At 34.9% G+C, this 12,980-nt stretch overlaps 1 protein-coding gene across 6 annotated transcripts in view; it reads left to right on the top strand.

Moving 5' to 3' along the window:
- The window catches only part of LOC117334475 (leucine-rich repeat-containing protein 49-like), a 129,064-nt gene that overhangs the window by 86,241 nt on the left and 29,843 nt on the right, over nt 1-12,980 (top strand). For 4 of the 6 annotated variants that reach the window (XM_033894122.1, XM_033894123.1, XM_033894124.1 and 1 more), the window contains one exon: nt 12,113-12,238. In XM_033894122.1, the coding sequence (XP_033750013.1) occupies nt 12,113-12,238 (126 nt within the window). The remainder of the gene's footprint in view (nt 1-12,112; nt 12,239-12,980) is intronic. The other 2 variants (XM_033894121.1, XM_033894120.1) reach the window with 1 other exon arrangement.

Here is a 12,980-nt window from a genome sequence, read left to right as displayed (position 1 = left end):
ATGTGTAATATTAGGTAACTTATACCTTATACCGGTTAGTCCAACACATGATACAGATATAATGTGTAATATTAGGTAGCTTATACCTTATACCGGTTAGTCCAACACATGATACAGATATAATGTGTAATATTAGGTAACTTATACCTCATACCGGTTAGTCCAACACATGATACAGATATAATGTGTAATATTAGGTAACTTATACCGGTTAGTCCAACACATGATACAGATATAAAGTGTAATATTAGGTAGCTTATACCGTATACCGGTTAGTCCAACACATGATACAGATATAATGTGTTATATTAGGTAACTTATACCTTATACCGGTTAGTCCAACACATATTACAGATATAATGTGTAATATTAGGTAACTTATACCTTATACCGGTTAGTCCAACACATATTACAGATATAATGTGTTATATTAGGTAACTTATACCTTATACCGGTTAGTCCAACACATATTATAGATATGGTGTGTAATATTAGGTAACTTATACCTTATACCAGTTAGTCCAACACATGATACAGATATAATGTGTAATATTAGGTAACTTATACCTTATACCGGTTAGTCCAACACATGATACAGATATAATGTGTTATATTAGGTAACTTATACCTTATACCGGTTAGTCCAACACATATTATAGATATAATGTGTAATATTAGGTAACTTATACCTCATACCGGTTAGTCCAACACATATTACAGATATAATGTGTAATATTAGGTAACTTATACCTTATACCGGTTAGTCCAACACATATTACAGATATAATGTGTAATATTAGGTAACTTATACCTCATACCGGTTAGTCCAACACATATTACAGATATAATGTGTAATATTAGGTAACTTATACCTTATACCGGTTAGTCCAACACATATTACAGATATAATGTGTAATATTAGGTAACTTATACCTCATACCGGTTAGTCCAACACATATTACAGATATAATGTGTAATATTAGGTAACTTATACCTTATACCGGTTAGTCCAACACATGATACAGATATAATGTGTAATATTAGGTAACTTATACCTTATACCGGTTAGTCCAACACATATTACAGATATAATGTGTAATATTAGATAACTTATACCGTATACCGGTTAGTCCAACACATGATACAGATATAATGTGTAATATTAGGTAACTTATACCTTATACCGGTTAGTCCAACACATATTACAGATATAATGTGTAATATTAGATAACTTATACCGTATACCGGTTAGTCCAACACATGATACAGATATAATGTGTAATATTAGGTAACTTATACCTTATACCAGTTAGTCCAACACATGATACAGATATAATGTGTAATATTAGGTAACTTATACCTTATACCGGTTAGTCCAACACATGATACAGATATAATGTGTAATATTAGGTAACTTATACCTTATACCGGTTAGTCCAACACATATTATAGATATAATGTGTAATATTAGGTAACTTATACCTTATACCGGTTAGTCCAACACATATTATAGATATAATGTGTAATATTAGATAACTTATACCGTATACCGGTTAGTCCAACACATATTATAGATATAATGTGTAATATTAGGTAACTTATACCTTATACCGGTTAGTCCAACACATATTATAGATATAATGTGTAATATTAGGTAACTTATACCTTATACCGGTTAGTCCAACACATATTACAGATATAATGTGTAATATTAGGTAACTTATACCTTATACCGGTTAGTCCAACACATGATACAGATATAATGTGTAATATTAGGTAACTTATACCTTATACCGGTTAGTCCAACACATGATACAGATATAATGTGTTATATTAGGTAACTTATACCTTATACCGGTTAGTCCAACACATATTATAGATATAATGTGTAATATTAGGTAGCTTATACCTTATACCGGTTAGTCCAACACATGATACAGATATAATGTGTAATATTAGGTAACTTATACCTTATACCGGTTAGTCCAACACATGATACAGATATAATGTGTAATATTAGGTAGCTTATACCTTATACCGGTTAGTCCAACACATGATACAGATATAATGTGTAATATTAGGTAACTTATACCTTATACCGGTTAGTCCAACACATGATACAGATATAATGTGTAATATTAGGTAGCTTATACCTTACACCGGTTAGTCCAACACATATTATAGATATAATGTGTAATATTAGGTAGCTTATACCTTATACCGGTTAGTCCAACACATGATACAGATATAATGTGTAATATTAGGTAACTTATACCTTATACCGGTTAGTCCAACACATGATACAGATATAATGTGTAATATTAGGTAGCTTATACCTTATACCGGTTAGTCCAACACATATTATAGATATAATGTGTAATATTAGGTAGCTTATACCTTATACCGGTTAGTCCAACACATGATACAGATATAATGTGTAATATTAGGTAACTTATACCTTATACCGGTTAGTCCAACACATATTACAGATATAATGTGTAAAGCAGCATATAACATCAAATCTCATTCTGAGGGGAGATAACTCTAACACAAATTAGAAATGTAAGGTAGCATACAGCCTTAAGTTTAACACATGTGTTACAGGTAATGTAAAAAGCCCACAAAACCTATATACATGCTTTGCTTGTCTATTCTGAAAAAAATTCAATTCAGAAAGTAATGTCAAATCAGTTATGAAACAGTCCTGACTCGGTTATTTCATAAAAATATGATAAGTTAGGAAAGGGATTTGAGATTATCTGTTTTTACCGGGTATACCTATCTAATCTGCTTTGAAATTTAATCAAACAAAATGGGAAGTAACTAAAAAGAAGAAAAGTCAAAGTTTTCAAAAGAAAGAAAATGTAAATGAAATAACAACTTAAACTGCATGTAATCAAGTTTGAGCATTTCAGGACCTAAAATAGTAAGATAGGAATAAAAATACTTGGATCAGTCTTGTTATCTATATACACTGGCAGACTTGGATCCGACTTGTGATTTATATACATGTACACTGGCAGACTTACACTTAATCACTGTTAGTATACAGGAATTATAATACACAGCATCAAATGAGGACTATACATTGACAAAGGAAGTTACTCTAAACTAGAAAAAAACTTCTAATTCCTTCATTTCCTTTGTAAAGGAATATATCTATTCAACGATTAAAAAAGATAAACAGTTGCATTGGAGATGTTTACTATTCTGGTAATCACTTAATTTATGATATCCCGCTGTATCTTATTGATGTTGTTGTGTGATATTAGATCACAAAGTAAGAATACTGGAATATTGATCATCCAAAGTGAAGGATGTTTGAACATTTATAAGGAAAGGCTTCAGTACACCAGAATCTGAATATTCTTCTGTTTTGTTTTAAAATGGGCTATAATTTGGTTATTGTTACTAATATTCTAATGTTTCACAGGAATGTTTAAGCAGGTAAATAAACTAAACAGTCACCATATTACTAATTTAGGTTTATTTGAAATGAAAATCATTGAAATCGTATATCTTCACACATCCACTTGAATTACTTTTGGAATAGGTTTATATAGAATGTACCGTGTGTAGTATTCATTTCCAGGGATAATAAGATTTTCATCAGACAGTAAAAAATAGAATGTAAAATATTTTTATTTATAAATAACATGTTAAGGACAAACATTTGTAACAGCTTTTCTTAAGGTGTTGGTGTAGTATAGACATGATTCCTTAACAAGTGGTGAGTTGATGGGTAACTTTATAACAAGGTAGTGGTGAGTTGATGGGTAACTTGATAACATGGTATAGTGGTGAGTTGATGGGTAACTTGATAACATGGTATAGTGGTGAGTTGATGGGTAACTTTATAACAAGGTATAGTGGTGAGTTGATGGGTAACTTTATAACAAGGTATAGTGGTGAGTTGATGGGTAACTTTATAACAAGGTAGTGGTGAGTTGATGGGTAACTTTATAACATGGTATAGTGTTGAGTTGATGGGTAACTTTATAACATGGTAGTGGTGAGTTGATGGGTAACTTTATAACAAGGTAGTGGTGAGTTGATGGGTAACTTTATAACAAGGTAGTGGTGAGTTGATGGGTAACTTTATAACATGGTAGTGGTGAGTTGATGGGTAACTTTATAACAAGGTATAGTGGTGAGTTGATGGGTAACTTGATAACAAGGTAGTGGTGAGTTGATGGGTAACTTTATAACATGGTATAGTGGTGAGTTGATGGGTAACTTTATAACATGGTATAGTGGTGAGTTGATGGGTAACTTGATAACATGGTATAGTGGTGAGTTGATGGGTAACTTTATAACAAGGTATAGTGGTGAGTTGATGGGTAACTTTATAACAAGGTATAGTGGTGAGTTGATGGGTAACTTTATAACGTGGTATAGTGGTGAGTTGATGGGTAACTTTATAACGTGGTATAGTGGTGAGTTGATGGGTAACTTATAACAAGGTATAGTGGTGAGTTGATGGGTAACTTGATAACATGGTATAGTGGTGAGTTGATGGGTAACTTTATAACAAGGTATAGTGGTGAGTTGATGGGTAACTTGATAACATGGTATAGTGGTGAGTTGATGGGTAACTTTATAACAAGGTAGTGGTGAGTTGATGGGTAACTTTATAACAAGGTAGTGGTGAGTTGATGGGTAACTTTATAACAAGGTAGTGGTGAGTTGATGGGTAACTTTATAACAAGGTAGTGGTGAGTTGATGGGTAACTTTATAACAAGGTAGTGGTGAGTTGATGGGTAACTTTATAACAAGGTAGTGGTGAGTTGATGGGTAACTTTATAACAAGGTAGTGGTGAGTTGATGGGTAACTTTATAACAAGGTATAGTGTTGAGTTGATGGGTAACTTTATAACAAGGTAGTGGTGAGTTGATGGGTAACTTGATAACAAGGTATAGTGGTGAGTTGATGGGTAACTTTATAACAAGGTATAGTGTTGAGTTGATGGGTAACTTTATAACATGGTAGTGGTGAGTTGATGGGTAACTTGATAACAAGGTATAGTGGTGAGTTGATGGGTAACTTTATAACAAGGTATAGTGTTGAGTTGATGGGTAACTTTATAACAAGGTATAGTGTTGAGTTGATGGGTAACTTTATAACAAGGTATAGTGGTGAGTTGATGGGTAACTTTATAACAAGGTATAGTGTTGAGTTGATGGGTAACTTTATAACATGGTAGTGGTGAGTTGATGGGTAACTTTATAACAAGGTATAGTGGTGAGTTGATGGGTAACTTGATAACAAGGTATAGTGGTGAGTTGATGGGTAACTTTATAACAAGGTATAGTGTTGAGTTGATGGGTAACTTGATAACAAGGTATAGTGGTGAGTTGATGGGTAACTTTATAACAAGGTATAGTGTTGAGTTGATGGGTAACTTTATAACAAGGTATAGTGGTGAGTTGATGGGTAACTTTATAACAAGGTATAGTGGTGAGTTGATGGGTAACTTTATAACAAGGTAGTGGTGAGTTGATGGGTAACTTTATAACAAGGTAGTGGTGAGTTGATGGGTAACTTTATAACATGGTAGTGGTGAGTTGATGGGTAACTTTATAACAAGGTATAGTGGTGAGTTGATGGGTAACTTTATAACAAGGTATAGTGGTGAGTTGATGGGTAACTTTATAACACGGTATAGTGGTGAGTTGATGGGTAACTTTATAACATGGTATAGTGGTGAGTTGATGGGTAACTTTATAACATGGTAGTGGTGAGTTGATGGGTAACTTTATAACAAGGTATAGTGGTGAGTTGATGGGTAACTTTATAACATGGTAGTGGTGAGTTGATGGGTAACTTTATAACAAGGTATAGTGGTGAGTTGATGGGTAACTTTATAACAAGGTATAGTGGTGAGTTGATGGGTAACTTTATAACAAGGTATAGTGGTGAGTTGATGGGTAACTTTATAACAAGGTAGTGGTGAGTTGATGGGTAACTTGATAACATGGTATAGTGGTGAGTTGATGGGTAACTTTATAACATGGTATAGTGGTGAGTTGATGGGTAACTTTATAACAAGGTATAGTGGTGAGTTGATGGGTAACTTTATAACAAGGTATAGTGGTGAGTTGATGGGTAACTTTATAACAAGGTATAGTGGTGAGTTGATGGGTAACTTTATAACAAGGTATAGTGGTGAGTTGATGGGTAACTTTATAACAAGGTATAGTGGTGAGTTGATGGGTAACTTGATAACATGGTATAGTGGTGAGTTGATGGGTAACTTTATAATAAGGTAGTGTTGAGTTGATGGGTAACTTTATAACAAGGTATAGTGGTGAGTTGATGGGTAACTTTATAACAAGGTATAGTGGTGAGTTGATGGGTAACTTTATAACAAGGTAGTGGTGAGTTGATGGGTAACTTTATAACAAGGTATAGTGGTGAGTTGATGGGTAACTTGATAACATGGTATAGTGGTGAGTTGATGGGTAACTTTATAATAAGGTAGTGTTGAGTTGATGGGTAACTTTATAACAAGGTATAGTGGTGAGTTGATGGGTAACTTTATAACAAGGTATAGTGGTGAGTTGATGGGTAACTTTATAACAAGGTAGTGGTGAGTTGATGGGTAACTTTATAACAAGGTATAGTGGTGAGTTGATGGGTAACTTTATAACAAGGTATAGTGGTGAGTTGATGGGTAACTTTATAACAAGGTATAGTGGTGAGTTGATGGGTAACTTTATAACAAGGTATAGTGGTGAGTTGATGGGTAACTTTATAACAAGGTATAGTGGTGAGTTGATGGGTAACTTTATAACATGGTATAGTGGTGAGTTGATGGGTAACTTTATAACAAGGTAGTGGTGAGTTGATGGGTAACTTTATAACAAGGAAGTGGTGAGTTGATGGGTAACTTTATAACAAGGTAGTGGTGAGTTGATGGGTAACTTTATAACATGGTATAGTGGTGAGTTGATGGGTAACTTTATAACATGGTATAGTGGTGAGTTGATGGGTAACTTTATAACAAGGTAGTGGTGAGTTGATGGGTAACTTGATAACAAGGTAGTGGTGAGTTGATGGGTAACTTTATAACAAGGTATAGTGGTGAGTTGATGGGTAACTTTATAACATGGTATAGTGGTGAGTTGATGGGTAACTTTATAACAAGGTAGTGGTGAGTTGATGGGTAACTTTATAACAAGGTAGTGGTGAGTTGATGGGTAACTTGATAACATGGTATAGTGGTGAGTTGATGGGTAACTTTATAACAAGGTATAGTGGTGAGTTGATGGGTAACTTTATAACAAGGTATAGTGGTGAGTTGATGGGTAACTTTATAACAAGGTATAGTGGTGAGTTGATGGGTAACTTTATAACAAGGTATAGTGGTGAGTTGATGGGTAACTTTATAACAAGGTATAGTGGTGAGTTGATGGGTAACTTTATAACAAGGTATAGTGGTGAGTTGATGGGTAACTTTATAACAAGGTATAGTGGTGAGTTGATGGGTAACTTTATAACAAGGTATAGTGGTGAGTTGATGGGTAACTTTATAACAAGGTATAATGGTGAGTTGATGGGTAACTTTATAACATGGTATAGTGGTGAGTTGATGGGTAACTTTATAACAAGGTATAGTGGTGAGTTGATGGGTAACTTGATAACATGGTATAGTGGTGAGTTGATGGGTAACTTTATAACAAGGTATAGTGGTGAGTTGATGGGTAACTTTATAACATGGTATAGTGGTGAGTTGATGGGTAACTTGATAACATGGTATAGTGGTGAGTTGATGGGTATAACTTTATAACATGGTAGTGGTTAGTTTAGTGTACACATTTTTCTAGTAAGCAGTCAATTTTGACAGATTCTAGTGTACAGTTTTCTAGTAAGTGGTTAGCATGGACAGGTTTTAGTGTACACATTTCACTACAAAATGGTCGATTTAGACAGGTTTTAGTGTACACATTTCACTATTAAGTGGTCTGCTTGGACAGGTTTCAGTGTACACATTTCACTACTAATTGGTCAACTTGGACAGGTTTTAGTGTACACATTTCACTATTAAGTGATCTGCTTAGACAGGTTTTAGTGTACACATTTCACTACAAAGTGGTCGATTTAGACAGGTTTTAGTGTACACATTTCACTATTAAGTGATCTGCTTAGACAGGTTTTAGTGTACACATTTCACTACAAAGTGGTCGATTTAGACAGGTTTTAGTGTACACATTTCACTATTAAGTGATCTGCTTAGACAGGTTTTAGTGTACACATTTCACTACTTAGTGGTCGATTTAGACAGGTTTTAGTGTTCACATTTCACTACTAAGTGGCCGATTTAGACAGGTTTCAATGTACACATTTCACTAGTAAGTGGTCAGCTTGGACAGGTTTTAGTGTACACATTTCACTACTAAGTGGTCAATTTAGACAGGTTTTTATGTACACATTTCACTAAGTGGTCGATTTAGACAGGTTTTAGTGTACACATTTCACTACTAAGTGGTCAATTTAAACAGGTTTTAGTGTACACATTTCACTACTAAGTGGTCGATTTAGACAGGTTTTATTGTACACATTTCACTACTAAGTGGTCAGCTTGGACAGGTTTTAGTGTACACATTTCACTACTTAGTGGTCGATTTAGACAGGTTTCAATGTACACATTTCACTAGTAAGTGGTCAGCTTGGACAGGTTTTAGTGTACACATTTCACTACTAAGTGGTCAATTTAGACAGGTTTTTGTGTACACATTTCACTAAGTGGTCGATTTAGACAGGTTTTAGTGTACACATTTCACTACTAAGTGGTCAATTAAGACAGGTTTTTGTGTACACATTTCACTAAGTGGTCGATTTAGACAGGTTTTAGTGTACACATTTCACTACTAAGTGGTCAATTAAGACAGGTTTCAGTGTACACATTTCACTACTAAGTGGTTAGCTTAGACAGGTTTTAGTGTACACATTTCACTACTAAGTGGTCAATTTAGACAGGTTTCAGTGTACACATTTCACTACTAAGTGGTTAGCTTAGACAGGTTTTAGTGTACACATTTCACTACAAAATTGGTCGATTTGGACAGGTTTTAGTGTACACATTTCACTAGTAAGTGGTTAGCTTGGACAGGTTTTAGTGTACACATGTCACTACTAAGTGGTCGATTTGGACAGGTTTCAGTGTACACATTTCACTACTAAGTGGTTAGCTTAGACAGGTTTCAGTGTACACATTTCACTAGTAAGTGGTTAGCTTGGACAGGTTTTAGTGTACACATGTCACTACTAAGTGGTCGATTTGGACAGGTTTCAGTGTACACATTTCACTAGTAAGTGGTCAGCTTGGACAGGTTTTAGTGTACACATTTCACTACTAAGTGGTCAATTTAGACAGGTTTTTGTGTACACATTTCACTAAGTGGTCGATTTAGACAGGTTTTAGTGTACACATTTCACTACTAAGTGGTCAATTAAGACAGGTTTTTGTGTACACATTTCACTAAGTGGTCGATTTAGACAGGTTTTAGTGTACACATTTCACTACTAAGTGGTCAATTAAGACAGGTTTCAGTGTACACATTTCACTACTAAGTGGTTAGCTTAGACAGGTTTTAGTGTACACATTTCACTACTAAGTGGCCGATTTAGACAGGTTTCAGTGTACACATTTCACTACTAAGTGGTTAGCTTAGACAGGTTTTAGTGTACACATTTCACTACAAAATTGGTCGATTTGGACAGGTTTCAGTATACAGATGCTATGGAATATGATGAGGTCTGTGATATTTATTCTTACTTTTACCCACAGGCATCTTATTGCGTGTTTCCAAAGGTAGCGACCAACACGGTGATCCCGAGCGGCTACCACCACCCTGACCCTATATCCTCACTCCCCTACCCCTCCGCCCCCCTGGGGAGCATCCTCCCCCTCAGGGGACGGGTAGTATATATACTCCTGTCTTGATTGCTGTGAAAATCATACTCACCACCATTTAAGCTTTTAACTGACCACTGTGTTAAGTGGCATTTTATTTTTTTGACTAAGTGTTTTATGAAAATTTCTTTCAAACCATTTTTGAAAAAGATTGGTGACAAAAAAGGATCTAAAACAATGAATCATTGGATTGAGTACAAATGCTAATCTCAAAAGATTTCTTGTCTTTAGATTATTTATTATTATTAAGTTTAAAGTCTTTAAGGAATTCATTGTTGTAGATCCCCCCCCCCCCCCCCCCCCCCTTTCACTTTATGAATGTATTTTAGCTTTAAATGTATGAAGCTAAATGCATTTTAAAAACTGGCCATTATTTCTTTCCATTAAAGGATTTAAAAAAAAAAACAATTATTCTGTCAGGAGCTGTATTCCTTCCCACCAACTTATCCTTAGTGTATAGCCCTCAACACCTCAACATCTTATCCGTGCTATTTCTTCATTATATAGATGTATTATTATACATTTCATATGTGTTTGTGATGCCTCTGTGACTGGCCTAATACACTATGTAGCATTAACATGTATGGCTTATACTGTAATCGGAGGAGTCACCCTGGTTGTTGTATCTTATTCCAGTTAATTGCACTTAATTTACAATAGGCTGGACTGGTATAAAAATTACAAAAAAAAAACAAAAACAAAAACAAAACAAAAATTAAACAACTGGTGAAATTTGGTCGACCATTTATTGATTTATTAAAAAAAATTTTAGTGACATTATTTTCAGAAGAAAAAAACATTGTTATGAGATCTGCTTCCAGGGTAAATCCTCCAGTTTTGAATTAAAAAATAAGTTGATATTTGATTTTGTTGTACTGTAATAGCCTTTCCTGATATACAGAATAACAACTGTGTGATGTAGTGGTCTGCTGTGTATATAGATGTGTCAAAGCATTCCTTATCAACCATAGGAAAAACAGGTTTATTCAAAAACAAAAAATCACCAAACATCAGTTCACAATTAGTGTATCTATCCTGTATAACCCCATGGGGACACAATATAAACATAGGTGGGCGTATCATAGACAATTAAAAAGCATTTATTCGGATGTTTAACTGAATGCAACAGCCACGGATGGGCTTATTACAGGACATGGTCTTATTTCCAGATTAATCAGGGTATTTTGTGTTAAGTTTGGACTTCCTAGGGGCACAATATAATCTCGTTATAAATGGAACTTGTTACAAGCATGTTTATAGTAGGTGTTGATGTATATTTGAAAAATAGTAATAAAATGTTTTATTTGCTGAACGACAGCTTATTAAAGAAATAGGCCAAGGATCTTCAGAGTGATATAAGTTTTAAATCTCTGAAGCTAATTGTAAACTTAAACATAGGGACAGTTCTGCTGAGTGTACTGTATGTAAAATTATGTATTTATACAACGTCAACCTGCTCCTCCATGTTTCATGTGTATTACACAAAAGCCTGTTTAGATTATTGTGGGGCTATATCAGCTCATGATTTAGTCAGTTAACGATCAGCCAATGTCACTTGAAACTGTAATATTAGACCCGTAGAATTATAAATATATTCCCTCACAGCCTGATCATATGTCCCTGATCATGGACCTCTTACAGTGGCAGTCAGACTAACCGATATGTGTCGGAATATTTTCAATGTTTACTCTTGACTAAAGATTCCATATGGTTTTCAATTAAGAAGAATGTGATACAAGTTTTAGTCATTGTGACTGTTTTGTTGAATCTGGAGACAGGATCTGAGTTTTGGATTAAATGTGCCACAATAACCAGATGATCAGTTATATAAACTGGGAGAGTCTTGTAGCCCCTATGTTGCAACGAAATCTCACAGGGAAACACCTTTTGAGTATACAGTGTAAACGGGTAGACTAATCTTTATCAACTTTTTGAAAACAGTTTTGCTATCAAGCATAGGATTGATCAATGGAAAATGTCACAGACATTACCTGGTAGTTTTAGTTACCAGTTTGATAGGAATATCAAAATAAGGTCTTTCATTTAAATTTATTTAAATAAGATATTTGTGGAAATTCTACTACTTTTATATAGGATTAAGAGTTTGCAAGAGCAACCCTAGATTATGTATTTATGACATTTATAATTGTATAAAGAATGTTTTATTGATAAGTTAAATTGATTTGATATACAGGAGGAGGAGCGCCGGATAGCTTTGGTGATGGCACGGAAGGAGGAGGAGAAAAAACGGGAGGGCAGCAAAGCAGCCGTTTTGAAGGTAGTTTCCTCACCTATAGTCCAGAGTGCACCTCCAATCACGGTATGCATACACACTTTCCAGGTTCTGCCTGCCGGATATCGCAACATCCGTAACAAGCATGGCTGCCTGGCTCTTCTGCATGGCGTGGTTAGACTGTAACACTAATGATTTGATAGACCAACCCTTTGTTTTTGTTTACCACCATCCTATAAAGGGGGCGGGGGTATATAGTTATAATTACTACCTCTATGTGCCCGTCCGTCCACACCTTGTCCGAGCTCTATGCTACCTGTCACTCAAACTTCATACTGGTGGCATGGATTCACCTAGGTTATAGGCAGTGTTTCAATATTAGGTTACTATGACCTATATTTTAACACATGACCTACATACGAAAAATATCTGTTCAGGCCTTATGTCACTTGAATCTCTTACTTGGGGCATAGGTTTGTCTTACTTGGGGCATAGGTTTGTCTTACTTGGGGCATAGGTTTGTCTTACTTGAGGCATACGTTTGTCTTACTTGGGGCATAGGTTTGTCTTACTTGGGGCATAGGTTTGTCTTACTTGGGGCATAGGTTTGTCTTACTTGGGGCATAGGTTTGTCTTACTTGGGGCATGGGTTCATCTTACTTGGGATATAGGTTCATCTTACTTTAGGCATTGCTTCACTTGCATTTTGTAGGAGTACATTGATATAAAAAGAAAGGAATGTGATGAGTTATATATATAGTATTACATATAACTCTGTTATCTGTCATAACACACATTGCATTCATGGACACATCATAATTTTACTAAA

Source organism: Pecten maximus, chromosome 9 (genome assembly GCF_902652985.1).
Source record: "Pecten maximus chromosome 9, xPecMax1.1, whole genome shotgun sequence".
Taxonomy (NCBI): Eukaryota; Metazoa; Mollusca; class Bivalvia; order Pectinida; family Pectinidae; genus Pecten; species Pecten maximus.
Note: the sequence above shows the minus strand (reverse complement) of the source record. Positions and strands in the feature narration are given on the sequence as shown.